Source organism: Chelonia mydas, chromosome 13 (assembly GCF_015237465.2).
Source record: "Chelonia mydas isolate rCheMyd1 chromosome 13, rCheMyd1.pri.v2, whole genome shotgun sequence".
In the NCBI taxonomy this organism is placed as follows: domain Eukaryota; kingdom Metazoa; phylum Chordata; order Testudines; family Cheloniidae; genus Chelonia; species Chelonia mydas.
The window spans coordinates 40,014,692-40,037,298 of NC_051253.2; the positions used below are offsets into that span (position 1 = coordinate 40,014,692).

The window sequence follows — 22,607 nt, forward strand, 5'->3', positions numbered from 1 at the left end:
AAAATACAGGCAGCGCCATCTTGGTTACGGAACTACAGGACGTCGCTATATTTGGGAAGGAATTTAAAGGGGGACAGCATCTTTGACGGAATTGTATAATTAGTTTGCTTTAATGGGCGCAGCCATCTTGTTTTAGACAGTGGGCCGCCATTTTTTTTAAGGACAGTGATAGGCGCAGCCATTTTTGGGGAAGGGATGCATAGGGGCCGCCATATTGGTGAAGGATATTGTAGGGGCTGCCATGTTCGGACCGGAAATGATCGTAGCCCTCACCTTGGAAAGGCATTTTTGACCGTCGCCATCTTGCTAAAGGAAATTAATGGGCGCCGCCATCTTGTACCGTATGTGGGGAAGGCATCCACTGAGCGCGGCCATATTGGCTCGTTCCTGGCCCTGCAGTTTTCGCCGTCTTGAAAGTATCCACGGGAGCCCAGAAGAGTCAATTCGCGGACTCTCCCTCCCCTCCCCCCGAGATGAAGTGAGTTCTGCCCAGTCTCAGCCTGGGCTCAGAGCCCGGACGCCTGGGTTCCTGCCAGGCGGATCCAGTGCGTAGGGCCATGGCAGACTGTGACTAGGGTGGACACGAACTGGGGGCCTCATGAACATGCAGCAGGTTTCCAGCAGGCAGGATTTCAGTTAACCTGTGGAACTCACTGCCAGGGGATGGGCTGAGGTCAGAAGTAGAAGGGGGTTTGACACACAAGGAGCCACGTTCCTGGAAGCCGGGTCCAGAGACGGCCATTGGCCAAGCTGGTCAGGGACGCAGCCCCCTGTGCCAGGTGGCCCCAGAGCTCGGGGAGAATCCCTGGATAATTGCCCTGGTCTGTTGGCAGCCAGGAGCCGGGCTGGCTGGGCCGTTGCTCTGACCCTGTCTGGCCATTCTTTGGTTCTCTGTCCAGGATCCCTGAATGCCTGGGTCCCTTTTCTGCCCCCTTCCCATCTCCTGTGAGTGGGGGAGGGGGCAGGGCAAAGTCAGGGTCAGAGGTCACATAATTAATAGTTTGACTCATTGGTTATTAACTTTTGGCTAATTATTAATGAGGACGCCAATGAGCCTCACAGGGCTGGACTCCTGGGTTCAATCCCCAGCTATGGGTGCAAATGTCCCCATTGTGTGTAGATACTGTCGGGGGGAAGCTTGCAGCATAGGGGGGCACTCTTGGAGGAAGCTCGCAGCATAGGGGGCACTGTTGGAGGAGGCAGCTCACAGCGTGTGGGGTCACTGTCAGGGAAATTCACAGCTTGGGGGGCAATGTCAAGGAAGCTTGCAGTGGGGGGGAAGCTCACAGCATGGGGGCACTGTCAGGGAAGCTCGCAGTGGGGGGAGGGACAAACTTGCAGTGTGGGGGCACTGTCAGGGAAGCTCACAGCATGGGTGGGGGGAAGCTCACAGTGGTGGGGCACTGTTGGAGGAGGAAGCTTGCAGCATGGGGGCACTGTCAGGGAAGCTCGCAGCAGGCGCGGGGGAAGCTCGCAGCACTTATCTCCCCTGTCACGCTGCTGGCTCCCCTCCAGGGACCTTGGACCCGGCCCAGAGCCCAGCCCCCCCTTGTCAAGTTAAAGTCTCTGCCCCTCCCGGCTCTTCCTCTTTCTGCGAGGGGACGGAGGGGAACGTGCCAGGAGCGGTGAGTGTCTGTGCGGAGCCCTGGGGCCTCGCCTCCCTCCCCTGCAGAGCTGGGAGAGAACCCAGGAGTCCTGGCTTCTAGCCCCACTGCTCTACCCACTAGCCCCCACTCCGCTCACAGAGCTGGGGAGAGAACCCAGGAGTCCGGGCTCCCAGCCCCCCCCTGCTCTAACGCACTACCCCCCCCCGTTTCCCCTCTCCCCTATCTCCCCGCTGGGGGGCTGTCTGATGAGATCGGCGCCCCCTAGAGGGGAAAGGCCCCATGTCCCATCCTGCGCCCCCCCACCCTAACCCCTTCTCTCCCCTCTGCAGCCATGGCGCCCACCCCGCACTATGCCCCAGCCCCACCGCAGGAGCCCGCCAGCCCCCCGGAACCCCCCGTCAAGCTGCAGCGGGAGATCTCGCTGCTCAGCGGCATCTGCCTCATCGTGGGCAACATGATCGGGTCGGGCATCTTCGTCTCGCCCAAGGGGGTGCTACTGCACAGCGCCTCCTACGGGCTGGCGCTGGCCGTGTGGGCCGTGGGCGGCCTCTTCTCCGTCTTCGGGGCGCTGTGCTACGCCGAGCTGGGCACCACCGTCACCAAGTCGGGGGCCAGCTACGCCTACATCCTGGAGGCCTTCGGGGGGCTGGCGGCCTTCGTCCGCCTCTGGGCCTCCCTCCTCATCATCGAGCCCACCAGCCAGGCCGTCATCGCCCTCACCTTCGCCAGCTACATGGTGCAGCCCGTCTTCCCCAGCTGCCCGGGGCCCTACGCCGCCCACCGCCTGCTGGCCGCCGTCTGCATCTGTGAGCGGGGGCTGGGGGCCGCAGGGAGGGGCACCGGGAGGGCTGGGGGGCAGGGGGCTGCGGGTCGGGAGTGAGGGGCACCGGCAGAGCTGGGGGGCAGGGCTCAGGGGGCAGGGAGCTGCGGGGCAGGAGTGAGGGGCAGCGGCAGAGCTGGGAGGGCAGGGGGCTGTGGGTCAGGAGTGAGGGGCAGCGGCAGGGCTGGGAGGGCAGGAGGCTGTGGGTCGGGAGTGAGGGGCAGCGGCAGGGCTCAGGGGGCAGGGGGCTGCGGGGCAGGGGGTGAGGGGCAGCGGCAGGGCTGGGGGGGCAGGGGGCTGCGGGGCAGGAGTGTGGGGCAGCGGCAGGGCTCGGGAGGCAGGGGGCTGCGGGGCAGGAGTGTGGGGCAGCGGCAGGGCTCGGGGGCAGGGGGCTGCGGGTCGGGAGTGAGGGGCACCGGCAGAGCTGGGGGGCAGGGCTCAGGGGGCAGGGAGCTGCGGGGCAGGAGTGAGGGGCAGCGGCAGAGCTGGGAGGGCAGGGGGCTGTGGGTCAGGAGTGAGGGGCAGCGGCAGGGCTGGGAGGGCAGGGGGCTGTGGGTCGGGAGTGAGGGGCAGCGGCAGGGCTCGGGGGGCAGGGGGCTGCGGGGCAGGAGTGAGGGGCAGCGGCAGGGCTGGGGGGGCTGGGGGCTGCGGGGCAGGAGTGAGCGGCAGCAGCAGGGCTGAGGGGGCAGGGGGCTGTGGGTCAGGAGTGAGGGGCAGCGGCAGGGCTCGGGAGGCAGGGGGCTGCGGGGCAGGAGTGAGGGGGAGCGGCAGGGCTCGGGGGGTAGGGGGCTGTGGGTCGGGAGTGAGGGGCAGCGGCAGGGCTGGGGGGCAGGGGGCTGTGGGTCGGGAGTGAGGGGCAGCGGCAGGTCTGGGGGGGGCAGGTCGGGGGGGCAGGGGGCTGCGGGGCAGGAGTGAGGGGCAGCAGCAGGGCTCGGGGGGCAGGGGGCTGTGAGTCGGGAGTGAGGGGCAGCGGCAGGGCTGGGGGGGCAGGGGGCTGTGGGTCGGGAGTGAGGGGCAGCGGCAGGTCTGGGGGGGGCAGGTCGGGGGGGCAGGGGGCTGCAGGGCAGGAGTGTGGGGCATCATCTTCTCTCTCTCTCCCCCTCCGCTCTGGCCGTCACTCGCCCTTTGGCCCAGTCTCGCTCCTTGGCCTCCTCCAACCCTATAGGAAACCCCCACTGGCAGAGAAGGAACCCCGGCGTCCTGGCTCCCAGCCCCAGCTCGGAGCCCGCGGCGGAGGGATGCTGGGCTTGGCGAGTGTGGGGCTCTGTCCGGCCGGCTGAGCCCGCGGGGGGCAGGGGGTTGTGGGCTGGGCTCGGCTGATGGCCCCGGTGCTGAGTCGGGGATTCACTGCCGGATCCAGCGGCCGGAAAACGCCGAGTCAGGCCCCCACATTGCACCACCGCCTCACGCGGGCCTGCATGGGGGGCTGGGCCGGCAGGGGCTGCGGGCGGGAGTGAGGGGCATGGCGGGCGGGTGGGGGGCAGGGCCGGGCCCGTGGGGGTCTGTGGGGTGGGAGTGAGGGGCATGGAGGGCGGGTGGGGGGCAGGGCCAGGCCGGGAGGGGGTCGTGGGGCGGGAGTGAGGAGCATGGGGGGCGGGTGGGGGGCAGGGCCGGGCCCGTGGGGGGCCGTGGGGCGGGAGTGAGGGGCAGGGCCGGGCCCGTGGGGGGCCATGGGTCAGGAGTGAGGGGCATGGGGGGTGGGTGGGGGGCAGGGCCAGGCCCGTGGGGGGCCGTGGGACGGGAGTGAGGGGCATAGGGGGCGGGTGGGGGCAGGGCTGGGCCCGTGGGGGGGCCGTGGGGCGAGAGTGAGGGGCATGGGGGGCGGGTGAGGGGGCAGGGCCGAGCCCGTAGGGGCCCGTGGGGGGCCGTGGGACGGGAGTGAGGGGCATAGGGGGCGGGTGGGGGCAGGGCTGGGCCCGTGGGGGGCCGTGGGGCGGGAGTGAGGGGCATGGGGGGCGGGTGTGTCTGGGCCCAGCCGGAGAGGGGCAGGAATCTCTGGCCTTGTCCCCGGCTGCCCCCGGCGCTTGGCCCAGCCCCCAGGGCCCAGCGCCAGGATGGGGGGGGGACACCGGGGCCCCCCCCCCGGGCCGGGTCCAGCCGGATTTATGAGTCTCCCAGTCACAACATGCCTGGGGAAAGATCAAGGCTGACGGGAAGTGGAGGAAAACAACAGGGAGGGGTGTGGGGCCCAGCGCCAGGGAGAGGACCCAGGAGTCCGGGCTCCCAGGGCCCCTGGCTCTGACGCACCGGCCCCCACTCCCCTCCCAGCGCCAGGGAGAGGACCCAGGAGTCCGGGCTCCCAGGGCCCCCTGCTCTGACCCACCGGCCCCCACTCCCCTCCCAGCGCCAGGGAGAGGACCCAGGAGTCCTGGCTCCCAGCCCCCGTGCCCCGCTCTAACCACGAGCCGCCACTCCTCTCCGGGAGACAGGAAAGAACCCAGGCGTCCGGGGCGTGCAGGGGGCTCTGGGGCGACTCAGGGGGTCTCACGCTCTCTTCTCCCCACAGGTCTCCTGACATTCGTTAATTGCGCCTACGTGAAATGGGGGACGCGGGTGCAGGACATCTCCACCTACGCCAAGCTGCTGGCGCTGCTGGCCGTGATCGTCGCCGGCGTCGTGCGCCTGGCGCAGGGTAGGGCAGCCGGTGCCCCTCAGCCCTGCCCCGGGGCCCCTCACCGGCCCTGCCCCCGGGGCCCCTCATCCCCCGCTGGCCCTCAGCCCCGGCCTGCAGCCCCCAGCACCCCTCACCACCCGCCAGCCCTGCCCTTGGGGCCCCTCAGCCCCGGACCGCAGCCCCCGTGGCCCCTCACCCCCTGCCGGCCCTGCCCCCAGTGCCCCTCAGCCCCGGCCCACAGCCCCCGGCGCCCCTCACTCCCCGATCCACAGCCCTGCCCGTGCCCCCCACAGCCCTGCCCGTGCCCCCCAGCCGGCCGACTCCCTGCCTCCCCCTGCAGGACACTCCGAGCACTTCGCTGACCCCTTCGCGGGCTCCTCACTGGCCGTAGGGGACCTGGCCCTGGCCCTCTACTCAGCCCTCTTCTCCTACTCGGGCTGGGACACCCTCAACTTCGTCACTGAGGAGATCAAGGACCCCGAGAGGTGGGTGCTGCTCCCTGAGGGCCGGGCCTGCCCCACAGATCTGGCCCCGCTGAGCTGGGACCGGTCCCACCCCTGCAGCTTGCCCCATAGATCTGCCCCCGCTGAGCTGGTACGTGACCCATCCTCAGTCTGCCCCATAGATCCCCCCTGCCACTATTGAGCTGGGACCTGACCTGTCCCCCAGCCTGTGGGGCAGGGGGTGCGGCCTGGAGCCATAGCGACCCCCGTGACTGGGGAGGAGAGGGGGGCTGCTCCAGGAAGAAGGGTCTTGGGCTTTCCCTTCGCTTTGTTGCCCCACTTCATCTGCGGGGTGTTTAACTCCCCACCTGGCACGTTGGCCCCCAAGCTGCCTCGGGGGTCGGACCGGGGGCTCCTCATTGGGACGCCCCAGGGTCAGTGAGTTGCAAGGACTGAGGGGGTTGGGAGGTGAGTGCAGGGGGGCCCGTGGGGGGTCCATGGGGGGCTGGTTTGGGAGGTTGGAGGGGGGGTCTGTGCAGGAGTCGGGTTGGGAGGTGATGGGGAGGTGTGGGGGGGCCGGGGTGGGAGAGGAGGTGGGGGGCATGTTGGGAGGTGAGGAGGGGCTGTGGGGGGCCGGGCTGGGAGGCGAGGGGGTTCACGGGGGGCCGGGGCGGGTGGCAAGGGGATACATGGGGGGTGGGAGGCGAGGGGTTTGTGGGGGGCCGGGGCGGGAGGCGAGAGGGCCATGGGGGGCGGGAGGCGAGGGGTTCGTGGGGGGCCGGGGCTGACCAGCTGCGAGGCTCCAGCTCTGACCCGGCTCCGGCCCCAGGAACCTGCCGCTGGCCATCGGGGTCTCCATGCCGGTGGTGACGGCCATTTACCTGCTGACCAACGTGGCCTATTACACGGTGCTGGCGCCCGGCGAGCTGCTGGCCAGCGACGCCGTGGCCGTGGTGAGTACCGGGGGGAAGGGGGCAGGGTGTGGGGGGACCCCCCGGCCGGGCTCTCACCCCCCGTCTCCCCACAGAGCTTCGCCGACCGCATCTTCGGCGTCTTCAACTGGACCATCCCCCTGGCCGTGGCCCTGTCCTGCTTCGGGGGACTGAACGCCTCCATCCTCGCCGCCTCCAGGTGCCCCCCAGCCCCCCGCCCCACAGCTCCCCCACCCCGCAGCCCCCGTCCCGCAGCCCCCAGTGCCCCCTGCCTCTGGCCTGCAGCCCCCCAGTCCCCCACACCCAGCAGCTCCCCCACCCCGCAGCCCCCACCAGCCCCCATCCTGCGGCTCCCAGTGCCCCCTGCCTCCGACCTGCAGCCCCCCACGCCCTGCAGCTCCCCCACCCCGCAGCCCCTGCCAGCCCCCGTCCCGCAGCCCCCAGTGCCCCCTGCCTCGGACCTGCAGCCCCCCCACCCCGCACCTCCCCCACCCCGCAGCCCCCACCAGCCCCCGTCCTGCGGCTCCCAGTGCCCCCTGCCTCCGACCTGCAGCCCCCCAGTGCCCTCACAGCCCCCGCCAGCCCCCGTCCTGCAGCCCCCAGTGCCTCCCGGCACCCCCTGCCCCCCACCCTGCAGCCCCCCTGTGACCCCGTCCCGCAGCCCCCAGTGCAGCCCCACAGTGCCCCCACCCCTGACCCGCAGCCCCTGGCATACCCGTCCTGTGACCCCCAGGCCCTGAGTGCTCCCCACCCCCACGACCCCCAGCCCCTCTGCGCCCCACGCCCCCTGACACTCTGCTCTGCCCCAGGCTGTTTTTCGTGGGCTCGCGGGAGGGGCACCTGCCCGACGCCCTCTGCATGATCCACGTGGAGCGATTCACCCCCGTGCCAGCCCTGCTCTTCAATGTGAGCCCCACGCGCCGGGGGGGCGCGGGACGGACCATCTCCCGTGGGGGGGTATGGGATGGACCACGGCTGGGGCCATGGGCTGGACCATTCCCCGTGGGGCGTATGGGATGGACCATGGCTGGGGCCACGGAATGGACCATTCCCCATGAGGGGTAATGGGATGGACCACAGCTGGGGCCGTGGGATGGACCATTCACAATGGGGGAGTATGGGATGGACCATGGCAGGAGCTGCGGGATGGACCATCCCCCATGGGGGGGTATGGGATGGACCACGGCTGGGGCCACGGGCCGGACCATTCCCCGTGGGGGGGGGTATGGGATGGACCACGGCTGGGGCCATGGGCCGGACCATTCCCTGTGGGGGGGGGTATGGGATGGACCACAGCTGGGGCCACGGGATGGACCATTCACAATGGGGGAGTATGGGATGGACCATGGCAGGAGCCGCGGGATGGACCATTCCCCATGTGGAGGGTATGGGATGGACCACGGCTGGGGCCACGGGACGGACCATTCCCCATGAGGGAGTATGGGATGGATCACGGCAGGAGCCACGGGATGGACCACTCCCCATGGGGAGGTATGGGATGGACCATGGCTATGGCCATGGGACGGACCATTCCCCACGGGGGGGTATGGGATAGACCACGGCTGTGGCCACGGGCCAGACCATCCCCCAGGGTTTGCCATGGGACCGATCATACCCATTGGCCAGATCATGGCTAGGGGCAAGGGTGGGGGAAAGTGACAGACTACAGACCACGACGGATTATGGGAGACACCACCCCACAAGGGCAGATTTCACACCCTGGAAGAGTCCAGTTTTCCTGGAGGCCCAGGGGTTGTTGAATGCAATGGGACAGTCCATTTGCCTGAGCTAGTGGGGGCAGGAGTCAGGTCAGTCCATTCCCTCCACCCCCCACGCTTGAGGGCATCCCCTGGGACAGTCCATCCATGCCCCTGATGGGGGGGGGCACTAACCCACGGATCAGTCCATTGCCCTGTCTCTAAGGGGGGGGGGTGTTCCTGTGGGTCAGCCCATTACCCCAATGGGGAGGGCTGTCCCAAAGGTCAGTCCATTGCCCTGTCTTGGGAGGGGTGTGTCCCCTTGGGTCAGTCCATCTCCCTGAGGGGGGTCTCCCCCTCTCCCAGGGGGCCATGGCTCTGGTCTATCTCTGCGTGGAGGACATCTTCCAGCTCATCAACTACTACAGCTTCAGCTACTGGTTCTTTGTGGGCCTGTCCATCGCCGGGCAGCTCTACCTGCGCTGGAAGGAGCCCGACAGGCCCCGCCCACTCAAGGTAAGGCTCCACCCCCTCCCACAATCCTCTGGGGGCAGTGTCTCCCCCTCTGACTCCCTGCCCATCCCACAATCCCTTGGGGCAGTGTCTCTCCCCATGGGCTCCCTTCCTGGCCCACAATGCCCTGGGGCTGGGTCTCCGCCGGCCCCGCCGTGCCCCGGGGCGGCCGCTCTCCCCTTGCCCCCCGGCCCCCTGCCGGCCCCGCCGTGCCCCGGGGCGGCCGCTCTCCCCTTGCCCCCCGGCCCCCTGCCGGCCCCGCCGTGCCCCAGAGCGGCCGCTCTCCCCTTGCCCCCCGGCCCCTGCTGGCCCCACCGTGTCCCGGGGCGGCCGCTCTCCCCTTGCCCCCCGGCCCCCTGCCGGCCCCGCCGTGCCCCGGGGCGGCCGCTCTCCCCTTGCCCCCTGGCCCCCTGCCGGCCCCGCCGTGCCCTGGGGCGGCCGCTCTCCCCTTGCCCCCCTGCCGGCCCCGCCGTGCCCCGGGGCGGTGGCTCTCCCCTTGCCCCCCGGCCCCCTGCCGGCCCCGCCGTGCCCCGGGGCGGTGGCTCTCCCCTTGCCCCCCGGCCCCACGGCGGCGGCTCACCCCTTGCCCCCCGGCCCCTGCTGGCCCCACCGTGTCCCGGGGTGGCGGCTCACCCCCTGGCTGTCTCCCCAGTTGAGCATCGTCTTCCCGCTGTTTTTCTGCCTGTGCACCGTGTTCCTGGTGGCCGTCCCGCTCTACACCGACCCCCTCAACTCGCTCATCGGCATCGGCATCGCGCTCTCAGGGCTGCCCGTCTACTTCCTGCTGGTGCGGAGCCCGGACACCCGCCGGCCCCGCTGGCTGCGGGCGGCCGTGGGTGAGTGAGACCCCACCAGCGCCCCCCGCTCCCGACCCGCAGCCCCCCCGGCCCCCCTCACTCCCGACCCGCAGCCCCCGCCAGCCCGGCCCGGTGCCCCTCACTCCTGACCCGCAGCCCCTGCTAGCCCAGCCTTGGACCCCCCCCAGCTGTACTATGCCCCTCACTCCTGACCCACAGCCTCCACTAACTGTCCCGCTCTCTCTGCAGCCGGCGTCTCCCGCCACATCCAGCTGCTGTGCCGGGCCGTGGTGACGGAGCTGGACCCTGACGACAGTCGCCCCAAATCCCAGTGACGGAGCCAGTGGGGAAGGGGCACCTTCCCTCCCCCACAGACCCACTCCTCCTCTTTAATTTATTGGCCCCCTCGGCCCAGTGTCGGGGCACCACCAGCCCCCCCCTTGCCCCGGAGGCAGCTGCTACCAATAAACCAGCATCACTCCAGTCACAGCCGGCTCCGGGTGTCATCTGTCCGCTCCCTGCCCTCCCCCAGAGAACCCCGCCTCTCCCCCCGGAGATCCCCTTCCTCCTCCTCTGCCCCATCAGTGGGTTCCCAGTTCCCCCCATGCACTGCGCTCCCTGCCTCTCTCCTGCCCCATAGCCCCTTCTGCCTCCTGTCCCCCAACCTGGGAATGAGCCCCTCAATCTCGCCCCCACGCTCCCCCCAACAAGACCTCAGTCCGCGCACTCTCCTGCCCCCAGTAGTAGAGGGGTCTCCAACCCTACCCCACCCCCCAAGCAGAGTCCAATGGCACCAGCGGGTGGGTGATGAGTCCTTTATTGGCTCAGACCCACCCCCTGAGCAGAGTCCAGATTGGGGGGGGGGTGCCCCCTGGTGGCGGTTCTGAGGTCCTGGGGGTCCAGCGATGTCTGTGGGGCAGGTCTCAGCCCAGCGTGTCCTGCCAGGGCCTCTTTGGGCGGGGGCTGGAGCTGGTGCTGCTGGCCCCACCCTCCTGCTGCAAGGGGTTGTGGGAGAAGGTCTGGCGCAGAGGTCCTGGGGGGAGAGATGGGGTGAGATGGGGTGGGGGGGGGACACCCCTCTGGGGCAGTGGCCCGAGCATGCAAGGGGGGTCCCACAGCTGCAGGGGTTGGGGGGGGGCACAGACCTTTCGCGGCCAGGGCGAGGTGATTCTTGACCCGCCGCTCGCGCTCCTGCAGCTGCTGGGCCAGCTGGGCGTCCTTCCAGCCTGCGGGGGACGGGAGGGAGGGGTTAGCCCCCGCCTGTGCTGAGCCCTCCCCCACCCCCCCGGGTCACTCACCGGCCCGCAAGCTCTGGACGAAGCCCTGGCGCGCGGGCAGCAGGGCCGGGTCATGCTGGACGCGGTCGGGGATGCGGAGCCGGGTGCGGACGGCCGGGACCCGCAGGAGCCCGACCTGCGCCAGGGAGAACAGGTTGGATGTCAGCCAGTAGGTGAAGACGGCCTGGGGGAGACAGGGCAGTGTCAGGTGGGTGCCGGGGGGAGATCGGGGCCAGGCCCCCCCGGCTGTCCTTCTCCCCCCCGGAGGCTCTCACCGTGGGGAAGCTGATGGTTAGTGGCAGGATCACCAGCGGCATCACCCGGAAAACCGTCTTCATCACCTTCAGGTTGGGGTTGTCCACTCCGGACTCCGCCCCCAGCTGCCAGAGGGGTGGGGGGGACACATAGAGGGGCAGGGTTAGAGATAGGCCCCACCCCCAGACACGCCCCCACCAAACAAAAAGCAACCCAACTGAGGCTTGTTTCCTGTAGGCCCTCTAATATTCTTGTAGCACCCCAGGCCAGAGCAGCCAACTGGCTCGTTGTTTCCTGTAGGCCCTACACTATTATTGTCCTGCCCTGGCCAGCTGGGTACAGCCGCCAACTGGCCCTTTATTTATGATCCTTTCTAGCATATTACTGTAGGTCCTACGCGATCGTCATTCCTCTGCTGGCCAGCCAGGGGTGCGAGAGCAGAGCCCCGCCCTTCACCCCCCGCTTCCCTTCCCAGTGCGTTTACAGGAACCCCACCACCCTTTCTTTATTGTAGGTCCTATATTATTTTCATCCCTCTCCCGGGCAGCGGGGGTGCTCCAGCGTAATGAGCACAGTCCTGCCCTTCGCCCATTTACAGCCAGCTCCTGGCTCCCTTGTTTCGTGTAGGTCCTACACTACCACGCACCCCCCCAGGCTCACCTCCAGGATAAGCCACATGGTGCCGGTGACGACGAGGGGCAGGACGTAGAGGGGGTCGGCTGCCGTCAGATCCACGAACCACGCCAGGCCGCCGCTCTGCATGCTGGGCACGGGCAGGGCGGCCATCTCCCGCAGTGCGATGAAAAACGAGATAAAGACGGGGGCCTGGAGCAGGGGCAGAGATGAGGGTCAGAGCCATGGAGAGATGGGGGGCTGTGGGTTGGGAGTAAGGGGCACCGGCAGGGCCGGGCTAGCAGGGGCTGCAGGTCGTGAGTGGGGGGCACCGGCAGGGCTGGGCTAGCAGGGGGCTGCGGGTCAGCAGTGAGGGGCAGGGCGGGGCCTTAGGCAGGGGGCGGAGCCTTACCTGGACAAGCGGCACCAGGAACCCCCGTATGGGGTTGACGTCGTGGGCCTTCTGGTACAGATTCAGTTCTGAATACGACTTGGAGACTGGGGGGGAGGAAGGGGGAGTTAGGGGCTCGGCTCTGATCTCTCAGCCCTCCAGAAACCCCCTCCCCTAAAGCCCCCAAGCTCCTCCCCCTCCCAATGTCTGCACTATCACGGAGGCTCCTCCCCTTGACCCCAGGTGTCACCTTCCTGGCTCCCAAGCCCCGCCCTTGGCTCTAGACTCCACCCTTCAACCCTCAGGCTCCTCCCCCTCTTGCTGACTCCACCCACATCCTGCCAAGTTTCTACCCCCATCCCTTGTCTCCATCCCCCTTATCTCCCCACCCACCCCAGGTCCCTCCCCCTCCCTTGGCTCCGCCCCCAGCCCTCACACTCAAACTGGTTGCCGGAGCGCTTGGCGTCCTGCATGCGCTGCGTGAGCCGGGTGATCTCGGGCAGGTGGTTGTTCAGCTTGGCGGCCTCCCGCTGCCCCTTCACGATGAGCGGGAAGACCAGGCAGCGCGCCGCCACCGTGCCTGGAGAAGAGAGCGTTACCCACAATGCACCGGGCAGCGCGCCACCACCGTGCCTGGAGAAGAGACCGTTACCCACAATGCACCGGGCAGCGCGCCCCCACCGTGCCCGGGGAGAGAGCGTTACCCACAATGCACCGGGCAGCACGCCCCCACCGTGCCCGGGGAGAGAGCGTTACCCACAATGCACCGGGCAGCGCGCCCCCACTGTGCCTGGAGAAGAGAGCTTTACCCACTATGCACCAGGCAGCGCGCCCCCACTGTGCCCGGGGAGAGAGCATTACCCACAATGCACCAGGCAGCGCGCCCCCACTGTGCCCGGGGAGAGAGCATTACCCACAATGCACCAGGCAGCGCGCCCCCACCGTGCCTGGAGAAGATAGCGTTACCCACAATGCACCAGGCAGCGCGCCCCCACTGTGCCTGGAGAAGATAGCGTTACCCACAATGCACCAGGCAGCGCGCCCCCACTGTGCCTGGAGAAGAGAGCATTACCCACAATGCACCAGGCAGCGCACCCGCACCGTGCCCAGGGAGAGAGCATTACCCACAATGCACCAGGCAGCGCGCCCCCACTGTGCCTGGAGAAGAGAGCATTACCCACAATGCACCAGGCAGCGCGCCCCCACTGTGCCTGGAGAAGAGAGCATTACCCACAATGCACCAGGCAGCGCGCCCCCACCGTGCCCGGGGAGAGAGCATTACCCACAATGCACCAGGCAGCGCGCCCCCCACCGTGCCCGGGGAGAGAGCATTACCCACTATGCACCGGGCAGCGTGCCCCCACTGTGCCCGGGGAGAGAGCATTACCCACAATGCACCGGGCAGCGCGCCCCCACTGTGCCCGGGGAGAGAACATTACCCACAATGCACCGGGCAGCGCGCCCCCACTGTGCCCGGGGAGAGAACATTACCCACAATGCAGCAGGCAGCACGCCCCCACCGTGCCCAGGGAGAGAGCATTACCCACAATGCACCAGGCAGCGCACCCCCACCGTGCCCGGGGAGAGAGCGCTACCTGCAATGCACCGGGCAGCGCGCCCCCACCTGCCTGGGGAGAGAGCACTACCCACAATGCACCGGGCAGCGTGCCCCCACCGTGCCTGGGGAGAGAGCATTACCCACAATGCACCGGGCAGCGTGCCCCCACCATGCCTGGAGAAGAGAACATTACCCACAATGCACCGGGCAGCGCGCCCCCACCGTGCCTGGGGAGAGAGCATTACCCACAATGCACCAGGCAGCGCGCCCCCACCGTGCCTGGAGAAGAGAGCGTCACCCACAAGGCAATGGACAGACCTCCCCCGTGCCTGGTGGGGGAGACAGGATTACCCACAATGCACTGCACAGGCTGCCCCCATACCTTGGGGGGTAGTGTTACCCACAGTGCATTGTGGGTAGCTATCTCCAGACCTGGGGGTGACGCCCAGCGCCCCGCTATCCCAGCATGCCCCTCACCGGCCACAATGGCGCCCCACCAGGGCAGCCCCAGGTCGGCGTGCAGGAACTCCAGCAGGTTCTGGATCAGCCCCACGGGCGTGTAGGAGCCGAGCCCCAGCTCTGCCAGCCCCAGCTCCGGCACCTCCGCCAGCTCCCCCCCGGGCACTGTGCCCCCCAGGGCTGGGGGCGGAGCAGCCGCGGGGGGCAGCACCTGGGGAGAGGAGACAATGAGACAGAGGCACCCCTCGCTCTGAACCCACAGCACCAGCCTGGCCCTGCCCCACCAGTGCCCCTCACTCCCGACCCGCAACCCCCTGCCAGCCCAGCCCTGCCCCCCCACCCACCGGTGCCCCTCACTCCCGACCCGCAGCCCCCTGCCAGCCCAGCCCTGCCCCCCCACCCACCGCTGCCCCTCACTCCCGACCCGCAGCCCCCTGCCAGCCCAGCCCTGCCCCCCCCCCACCGCTGCCCCTCACTCCCGACCCGCAGCCCCCTGCCAGCCCAGCCCTGCCCCCCCCGCCCACCGCTGCCCCTCACTCCCGACCCGCAGCCCCCTGCCAGCCCAGCCCTGCCCCCCCGCCCACCGGTGCCCCTCACTCCCGACCCGCAGCCCCCTGCCAGCCCAGCCCTGCCCCCCCCCCCACCGGTGCCCCTCACTCCCGACCCGCAGCCCCCTGCCAGCCCAGCCCTGCCCCCCCCCCCCACCGGTGCCCCTCACTCCCGACCCGCAGCCCCCTGCCAGCCCAGCCCTGCCCCTCACTCCCGACCCGCAGCCCCCTGCCAGCCCAGCCCTGCCCCCCCCCACCGCTGCCCCTCACTCCCGACCCGCAGCCCCCTGCCAGCCCAGCCCTGCCCCCCCCCCCACCGCTGCCCCTCACTCCCGACCCGCAGCCCCCTGCCAGCCCAGCCCAGCCCTGCCCCCCCACCCACCGCTGCCCCTCACTCCCGACCCGCAGCCCCCTGCTAGCCCAGCCCAGCCCTGCCCCCCCCACCCACCGCTGCCCCTCACTCCCGACCCGCAGCCCCCTGCCAGCCCAGCCCTGCCCCCCCACTCACCGGTGCCCCTCACTCCCGACCCGCAGCCCCCTGCCAGCCCAGCCCTGCCCCCCCACCCACCGGTGCCCCTCACTCCCGACCCGCAGCCCCCTGCCAGCCCAGCCCTGCCCCCCCCCCCCACCGGTGCCCCTCACTCCCGACCCGCAGCCCCCTGCCAGCCCAGCCCTGCCCCCCACCCACCAGTGCCCCTCACTCCCGACCCGCAGCCCCCTGCCAGCCCAGGCCTGCCCCCCCCCACCAGTGCCCCTCACTCCCGACCCGCAGCCCCCTGCCAGCCCAGCCCTGCCCCCCCACTCACCGGTGCCCCTCACTCCCGACCCGCAGCCCCCTGCCAGCCCAGCCCTGCCCCCCCACCCACCGGTGCCCCTCACTCCTGACCCGCAGCCCCCTGCCAGCCCAGGCCTGCCTCCCCACCCACCGGTGCCCCTCACTCCCGACCCGCAGCCCCTCACCTGGGCCGCGCTGCTCTGGCACCGGGCCGGGGGCGGCCGCAGGACGAGTCGGGGGCGCAGGGGAGCCCCACGTAATGTGTTTCCATGGAGCCTGGCAGAGGGGGCCCCGCCCTTGTAGATCTGGGGGGAGAAAAGGGGGGAGGGGATTGGTGACCTTTGACCTCGTCATGCCAAGGATCAGGGCTCCCCCTGGCCACCTGTGAACCCCCAGGGACCTTTGACCCCATGACCTTTGACCCCAGGCTGATCCCAGGTTAAGCCCCAAGGGGGCGTGTCTTTCCCTTTTCCGTGACGTCACCAGCGGGGTCATGCCCACGAACCCCTCGTGCTCCCCACCTCAGAGGTCACGACCTTCGACCTCTAAAGCACCGAAATGACCACGGCAGCGGGTCCCAAGCCCCAGACCACGTGACCCCGGGGGTTTCCCCCGCCCCGCTTCCCTAAGGTCATGACCGCTGTGACGTCACAGGGTGCCCCCGGATCCCACCTGCGTGTGGAGCCCCCTGAGGAGCGGGACGAGCTCCGGGGGTCCCAGCCGGCGCCAGCCCCGTCTCGCAGCCGCACAAGCCGCCATGTTCGCGGGGAGGAGCCGCCCCCGGCCGCGCGCCCGCCTTCTGAGCCAGCGCAGTGCTGCATGCGACGCTGTGACGAAGCGAGCGCAGCCATGTTGTTTATGGGCACGCATCACATGTTGATACAGCCAGGCGCCATCTTGAGTGCGGGCAGTATCCCCGCCTCCGGATTATGGGCAGCGGCCATCTTCGATGGTGGCAACAACCCGGCAACGCGTACGCGTGGGCGTCGGCGCCGTCCTGGCTGGCGGCGTCCGTCCGCGGCGTGTGTCAGCCATATTGAATGAGGGCAGCGTCCCAGTATTCTTAAGAGGCGACCATGATGAGAAAGGGCTGGCGCGCGTGCGTGTTCGGAAGGCGGCCATGTTGGCTGAAGGCATGATCACATGATTTGTTACCAAAGGCGGCCATATTGAGAAAGGGCAACGCCTCCATTGACCGGATGTCCTCCGGCAGCCATAGTGAATGTGGCAAAGCCTGGCTGAGGGCAGGTGTGGCGGCCATTTTGAGTGTGGTCTGTCCTGCGCAGACGTGCCTTTGAGTGCATGGCGGAAGCCATATTTAATTTTGGCACAGGACTCTTGGGGCCATTTTAGGTGAGGGCAAGGGGGCCCTTCGCCGGCCGCCGGTGTGAGGGCGCCCTGGAGGCAGCCCTATTGGATGTGTCCCCTAAAAGTGACCTCAGACTTATACCGGAAACGTCTTAAAGGGACCGGCCCCCGCGGCCTCCCCCCGGCAGCCACTAGCCCCCTCCCCCTTCCCAGAGCCGGGGAGAGAACCCAGGAGTCCGGGCTCCCAGGCTGAGACTCTGCCCTCGTTGCCCTGCACATCCACCCATGTGATCGATGCCACCACGTGCCCGCAATGCCCCCTGCCATGCCCGCTGGCCAACCGGACCCTCCCTGCGCCGGAGACTCCGGGACACACACCAGACGCCAGGGACGGGAACATTCACCCCCCAGGCGGGGGCACGTCAACCTCCCCGGCCGCTCGACCTCGGGCCCCAGACTGGCGATTCCTCAACAAAAACCTCCAGCAACCGGCTCCAGCCAGAGACGGCTCAACGGGAATTAGTTTGCAAACTGGATACAATTAACTTAGGCTTGAACAGAGACTGGGAGTGGATGGGTCATTACACAAAGTAAAACTATTTCCCCTTGTTTATTTCCCCCCCCGCCCCGCCTTCCTCAGATGTTCTTGTCAACTGCTGGAAATGGCCAACCTTGATTATCACTACCTCCCCCACTGCAACTTGAGACCATTGGTCCTCGTTCTGTCATCTGCTACCACTGAGAACAGTCCAGAGCCATCCTCTTTGGAACCCCCCTTCAGGTAGTTGAAAGCAGCTACCAAATCCCACCTCAGTGCTGCATCCATCAACCCCAGCCAGCCCAGTGGCTGGGGTATCTGAGAGGAAGCATGGGCCAGTAGTTAGGGGCTGGCACTAACCCAAGACAGGGCTCAATTCCCTGCCCCTGCCACAGATTCCCTATGCCTCAGCTTGATGGAGATAAGAACCCTGCAGGGGGGCATCAGGCCTGGGAGCTGCTCCAGTGCTGGGAGGCACCTCCGATATGTGGTCCCACCAGCGTCTCTCCTCACATTTCCAGTCCTGCCAGTGTGTGAAGCCTCACCAGTCCTGTGAGCTTGGGAGAACAGGAACCCAGGACTTTCAGCCACCAATGAGATTCGCAGGCTAAGGCCTGGGCCCGAGTAGACCAGGGGAGACGTCTCCTAAAGGTCTAAAACCAAAAGAGGGAAGCAACACCATTGTTTCATGTTCTGTGTGTATATAAATCTCCCCACTGTATTTTCCACAGTATGCATCCAATGAAGTGAGCTGTAGCTCACGAAAGCTTATGCTCAAATAGTCTCTAAGGTGCCACAAGTCCCCCTGTTCTTTCTGCGGATACAGACTAACACGGCTGCTGCTCTGAGAGCTAACGACAGAGTCTCATGTGAGTCTGGGACCCTTGGGAATAAAATGCTGCAGGGGCCGGAGCAGCCTCCGTCTGAGGGCAGAAGACACGCCAGAGGGCTGTAAACCTGAGGCAGAGACAGTGACTAGGGCCGTTCATATAACACAAGAACCAGGGGTCGCCCAATGAACTGAACAAATGTAGAGAAGTATTTCTTCCTCCGCCACATGGTTAACCTGTGGAACTCACTACCAGGGGATCATGTGAGACCAAAAGGGTTTTGACACAAAATGAGCCATGTTCCTGGGTCCAGCGATGGCTATTGGCCACGTCGGGGATAGACCACAAGACTCCTGGCTCCCAGCCCCTCCTCTAACCACCAGTCCCCACTTCCCTCCCAGAGCCAGGGAGAGAACCCAGGCGTCCTGGCTCCCAGGCTCAGACCCTGTCCCCGAGATGTTTTTGTGATTCACACCGATGGGCCAGGCAGTGAATGGGGAAGTGAAAGCAGCTAATTAAAGAGACGGGGGGGCGCCGGGTGTATTAAAGAGGCCTGTGGTTTGAGTGGGTGCAATGGGAGAAATGGCCACATGGCGGCAGCAGAGGAGCAGAGTTGAGGCAGCTCCAGTGTCCTGAACTGACTCTGCCTCCCCTTCCCAAACCAAGAACCCAGGAGTCCGGGCTCCTACCCCCCTGCCCCACAGCCCACTCCGCTCCCAGAGCCAGGGAGAGAACCCAGGCGTCCGGGCTCCTCCTACGTCCCTCAGAAGTCAGTGTTGATAAATGCAAAGTAACGTACAATGGGAAAAATAACCCCCCTCTACAGACACAATGGTGGGGGCTAAATTAGCTGCTGCCATGCGAGAGATCTGGGAGCCACGGTTCATTCCCCGCAAACAGCCGCTCGCCATGCAGCCGCCCTTGGAAAACTCCCGGCTCGTTAGGAGAGAGGACGAGACAGGAAACCCCAGTGCCCACCCCTGGCATCCCAGTGCTCACCCCTGGCATCCCGCATGCACAGAACCAGGGCACTGGGAGAAAGGCCAGAATCAGGCTGCAGGCTGGAGCGGGCTCCGTGCTAGGAGAGATGGCAAAGCCAGGGCCTGCTCCGCGGGGAGAAGGGTCGACTGCAGGCCCACGGCAGAGGCCCGGGGCGGAGACTGTGGCTAGGGCCTTGTTATTTGCTCCTTCACATAACACAAGAATTAGGGGTCACCCGATGAAAGGAAGAGGCAGCAGCTTTAAAACAAACCTAGGGAAGTATTTCTTCCCATGGTGCCAAGTTAACCTGTGGAACTCACTGCCAGGGGATGGGCTGAGGCCAGAAGTAGAAGGGGTTTGACACACAGTGAGTCACGTTCCTGGAGGCTGGGTCCAGTGATGGCTATTGGCCAAGCTGGCCAGGGATGAAGCCCCCTGCGCCAGGTGGCTCCAGAGCTCGGGTTGCCAGGAGCTGGGACTGGGCGACACAGGATGGATCAGTTGATGATCACCTGTTCTCTTCATCCCCTCTGGGGCACCTGGCCACTGAAAGCAGACAGGACACTGGGCCAGATAGGCCTGTGGTCTGACACACAGGGCTGTCCCTAGCCATATGGGTGTCCTATGCAGCCCCCCGCGGGGGGGGGGGGGGCTGTGTGGGGCCCCAGGGTCTGGAAGGCAGGAGCATTGGGGGGCCACTTTGGGGGCCCCACAGGCCCAGGGGATTAGCAGGGGGCCGGGAGCAGCCCACTCTGCTTCCCTCACCCCGGCCCCAACCGTGTTGCCTGGGTGAGGGGGCTTGGGGGAAGGGGCTTGGGGGAAGGGATCCCTCCTCCTGCCACCCACTCACCGCTGGGAAGCGGAGCGCCCCGGCCCCAGTGGAGCAGGGGGGAAGGGGAAGAGGTGGAGCAGAGGGAGTTGTCTGGGGCCCCCACCACCTAGGGATGGCCCTGCCCCTTGCAGCGGGTACAGCCCACGGGACGGGGCTGGCCAGGGGACGGGGCTGGTCGCCGGGGCTGGTCCTGCCGTGTATGCAGCATGCAGCTGCCCAGGGCACCATGACATTTGGTGTCCCAAATTTCATGGTGCCCTACGCAGCTGCATATGCCTAGGGCCGACCCTGTTGACACAGTCTGGCCGTTCTTATGTTCCCTTCCCAAAGATGGGGATAGACCACAGGACTCCTGGCTCCCAGCCCCTCCTCTAACCACCAGAGTCCGCTCCCCTCCCAGAGCCAGGGAGAGAACCCCGGAGTCCGGGCTCCCAGGCTCAGACCCTGCCCCCGAGATGTTTTTGTGATTCACACCGATGGGCCAGGCAGTGAATGGGGAAGTGAAAACAGCTAATTAAAGAGACTCGGGGGACGCCGGGTGTATTAAAGAGGCCTGTGCTTTGAGTGGGTGCAATGGGAGAAATGGCCACATGACGGCAGCAGAGTTGAAGCAGCTCCAGTGTCCTGAACTGACTCTGCCTCCCCTTCCCAAACCAAGAACCCAGGAGTCCGGGCTCCTACCCCCATGTTCCTGGAGGCTGGGTCCAGTGATGGCTGTTGGCCAGGCTGGCCAGGGATGCAGCCCCCTGTGCCGGGTGGCTCCAGAGCTCGGGCTGCCAGATGCTGGGACTGGGTGACAGGGGATGGGTCACTTGGTGATTCCCTGTTCTGTTCATTCCCTCTGGGGCACCTGGCATTGGCCACTGTCGGAAGACAGGACACAGGGCTAGATGGACTTTTGGTCTGACGAAGTATGGCCATTCTTATGTTCCCTTTCCAAAGCCAGGGAAAGGCCACAGGACTCCTGGCTCCCAGCCCCTCCTCTAATCACCTGACTCTACTCCCCTCCCAGAGCCAGTGAAAGACTCCAGGAGTCCTTGATCCTGCCCCATCCTCCAACCACTAGCCCCGACTCCCCTCCCAGAGCCAGGGAAAGAACCCAGGAGTCCTGGCTCCTAGGCCCCCTCTGAACGCTCATCCCTCCCCTGTGGGCAACTACTCAGTGTCACCCATTTAGTCATTTTCCCACCCCCACATACAACCCCCCACAGTCCAACTTCAGTTCCTGGGGAAAACACGAGATGGGGGCAGAACCCAGGAGGCCTGGGGCAGACCCTGCCCCCGAGGTGTTTTTGTGATTCACACCGATGGGCCAGGCAGTGAATGGGGAAGTGAAAGCAGCTAATTAAAGAGACTCGGGGGACGCCGGGTGTATTAAAGAGGCCTGTGCTTTGAGCGGGTGCAATGGGAGAAATGGCCACTAGGCGGCAGCAGAGTTGAAGCATCTCCAGTGTCCTGAACTGACTCTGCCTCCCCTTCCCAAACCAAGAACCCAGGAGTCCGGGCTCCTACCCCCCTGCCCCATACACCCCACTCCCCTCCCCCAGCCAGGGAGAGAACCCAGGCGTCCGGGCTCCTCCTACGTCCCTCAGAAGTCAGTGTTGATAAATGCAAAGTAACGTACAATGGGAAAAATAACCCCCCTCTACAGACACAATGGTGGGGGCTAAATTAGCTGCTGCCACGAGAGATCTCGGAGCCACGGTTCATTCCCGGCAAACAGCCGCTCGCGGCGCAGCCGCCCTCGGAAAAGCTCCGGGCGCGTTAGGAGAGAGAACGAGACTGGAAACCCCAGTGCCCACCCCTGGCATCCCGCACGCACAGATCCAGGCACTGGGAGAAAGGCCAGAAGCAGGCTGTGGGGGCTGGAGTGGGCTCCGTGTGAGGAGAGATGGCAAAGCCGGGGCCTGCTTAGGAGGGAGAAGGGGCGACCGCGGGCCCATGGCCGAGGGCCGGGGCGGAGACGGTGACTAGGGCTGACACAAACTGGGGGCTCATGAACATGCAGCAGGTTTCCAGCAGGCAGGATTTCAGTTAACCTGTGGAACTCACTGCCAGGGGATGGGCTGAGGCCAGAAGTAGAAGGTCCAAAACCCCCTTGCCTGTGATGAGTGGTGTATACACTGCAGACACACAAGGAGCCACGTTCCTGGAGGCCGGGTCCAGCGATGGCTATTGGGCAAGCTGGTCAGGGACACAGCCCCCTACGCTGGGTGTCCCCAAAGCTCTGACTGCCAGATGCTGGGTATGGCGAGGGGGGATGGATCACTTCAGGATTCCCTGTTCTGTTCATTCCCTCTGGGACACCTGGCATTGGTCACTGTCCGGACACAGGACACTGGGCTAGATGGACCTTGGGTCTGACCCAGTCTGGCCATTGTTATATTCCCTCCCCAAAGCCAGGGATAGAGTGCAGTGCTCCCTGCTCCCAGCCCCTCCTCTAACCACCTGACCCCACCTCACTCCCCTCCCAGAGCCAGGGTGAGAATCCAGGAGTCCGTGCTCCCAGTCTGAGAATCTGCCCTATGCCTGACAAAGAGACAACGGCTCAGCAGGGCCCCTGAGGGCTGGGGTTGAGTTAACAGGACTTTATTTTAGACTGGGGGCACTGGTGAGAAGCGGCCACAAGCGGGCAGCAGCGGCTGAAGATGGAGTCAGGTCCTGGCTCCATAACAGGACCTGGTCTCCCTTTTCCAACTGCAGATGGGCCCAGGAGTCCTGGCTCCCAGCCCCCACTGCTCTAAGCACTAGACCCCACCTCCCTCCCAGAGCCAGGGTGAGAACCCAGGAGTCCAGGATCCCATCCCTCCCTTGTGGTCA

At 66.8% G+C, this 22,607-nt stretch overlaps 2 protein-coding genes across 8 annotated transcripts; one reads left to right on the forward strand and one right to left on the reverse strand.

The window, feature by feature from the left end:
• The first annotated feature begins 339 nt into the window (after positions 1-339).
• Positions 340-9,910, forward strand: SLC7A7 (solute carrier family 7 member 7). Of its 5 annotated transcripts, none has more exons than XM_037916041.2 (10): positions 340-478; positions 1,937-2,413; positions 4,934-5,059; positions 5,382-5,635; positions 6,314-6,437; positions 6,512-6,615; positions 7,226-7,322; positions 8,480-8,629; positions 9,279-9,462; positions 9,673-9,910. In XM_037916041.2, exons 2-10 carry the CDS (start codon positions 1,939-1,941, stop codon positions 9,731-9,733), a joined length of 1,575 nt encoding a protein of 524 aa, XP_037771969.1. In that variant the 5' UTR covers positions 340-478; positions 1,937-1,938; the 3' UTR covers positions 9,734-9,910. The 5 variants fall into 5 exon arrangements, with proteins under 5 accessions (XP_037771969.1, XP_043383348.1, XP_043383347.1 ...); XM_043527412.1 differs by lacking the exon at positions 340-478 and adding an exon at positions 518-620 and having other exon boundaries at positions 5,382-5,526; XM_037916040.2 differs by lacking the exon at positions 340-478 and adding an exon at positions 1,516-1,625.
• A 314-nt stretch (positions 9,911-10,224) lies between these two features.
• OXA1L (OXA1L mitochondrial inner membrane protein) lies at positions 10,225-16,153 on the reverse strand. Of its 3 annotated transcripts, none has more exons than XM_043527414.1 (10): positions 15,971-16,153; positions 15,484-15,603; positions 13,994-14,186; positions 12,395-12,538; positions 11,980-12,065; positions 11,616-11,780; positions 10,976-11,080; positions 10,722-10,836; positions 10,569-10,649; positions 10,225-10,456 (listed from the first exon to the last, which is right to left on the reverse strand). In XM_043527414.1, the coding sequence occupies exons 1-10, from the start codon at positions 16,055-16,057 to the stop codon at positions 10,347-10,349; spliced, it is 1,206 nt and encodes a 401-aa protein (XP_043383349.1). In that variant the 5' UTR covers positions 16,058-16,153; the 3' UTR covers positions 10,225-10,346. The 3 variants fall into 3 exon arrangements, 2 of the variants coding, with proteins under 2 accessions (XP_043383349.1, XP_037733011.2); XM_037877083.2 differs by having other exon boundaries at positions 10,722-10,884; positions 15,971-16,150; XR_006285523.1 differs by having other exon boundaries at positions 10,395-10,456; positions 10,722-10,884; positions 11,616-11,805; positions 15,971-16,152.
• Positions 16,154-22,607: the final 6,454 nt, after the last annotated feature.

Excerpts from the sequence above, each read along its gene's own strand:
- OXA1L (XM_037877083.2), bottom strand. The coding sequence starts at position 16,057 with ATGGCGGCTTGTGCGGCTGCGAGACGGGGCTGGCGCCGGCTGGGACCC. Across the intron at positions 14,187-15,483 it reads GCCAGAGCAGCGCGGCCCAG|GTGCTGCCCCCCGCGGCTGC; the intron begins GTGAGGGGCTGC and ends TCCTCTCCCCAG. Across the intron at positions 12,066-12,394 it reads CTCCGGCAACCAGTTTGAGT|TCTCCAAGTCGTATTCAGAA; the intron begins GTGAGGGCTGGG and ends CCTCCCCCCCAG.
- SLC7A7 (XM_037916041.2), top strand. The coding sequence starts at position 1,939 with ATGGCGCCCACCCCGCACTATGCCCCAGCCCCACCGCAGGAGCCCGCC. Across the intron at positions 5,636-6,313 it reads GATCTGCCCCCGCTGAGCTG|GAACCTGCCGCTGGCCATCG; the intron begins GTACGTGACCCA and ends CTCCGGCCCCAG. Across the intron at positions 9,463-9,672 it reads CTGGCTGCGGGCGGCCGTGG|CCGGCGTCTCCCGCCACATC; the intron begins GTGAGTGAGACC and ends CTCTCTCTGCAG.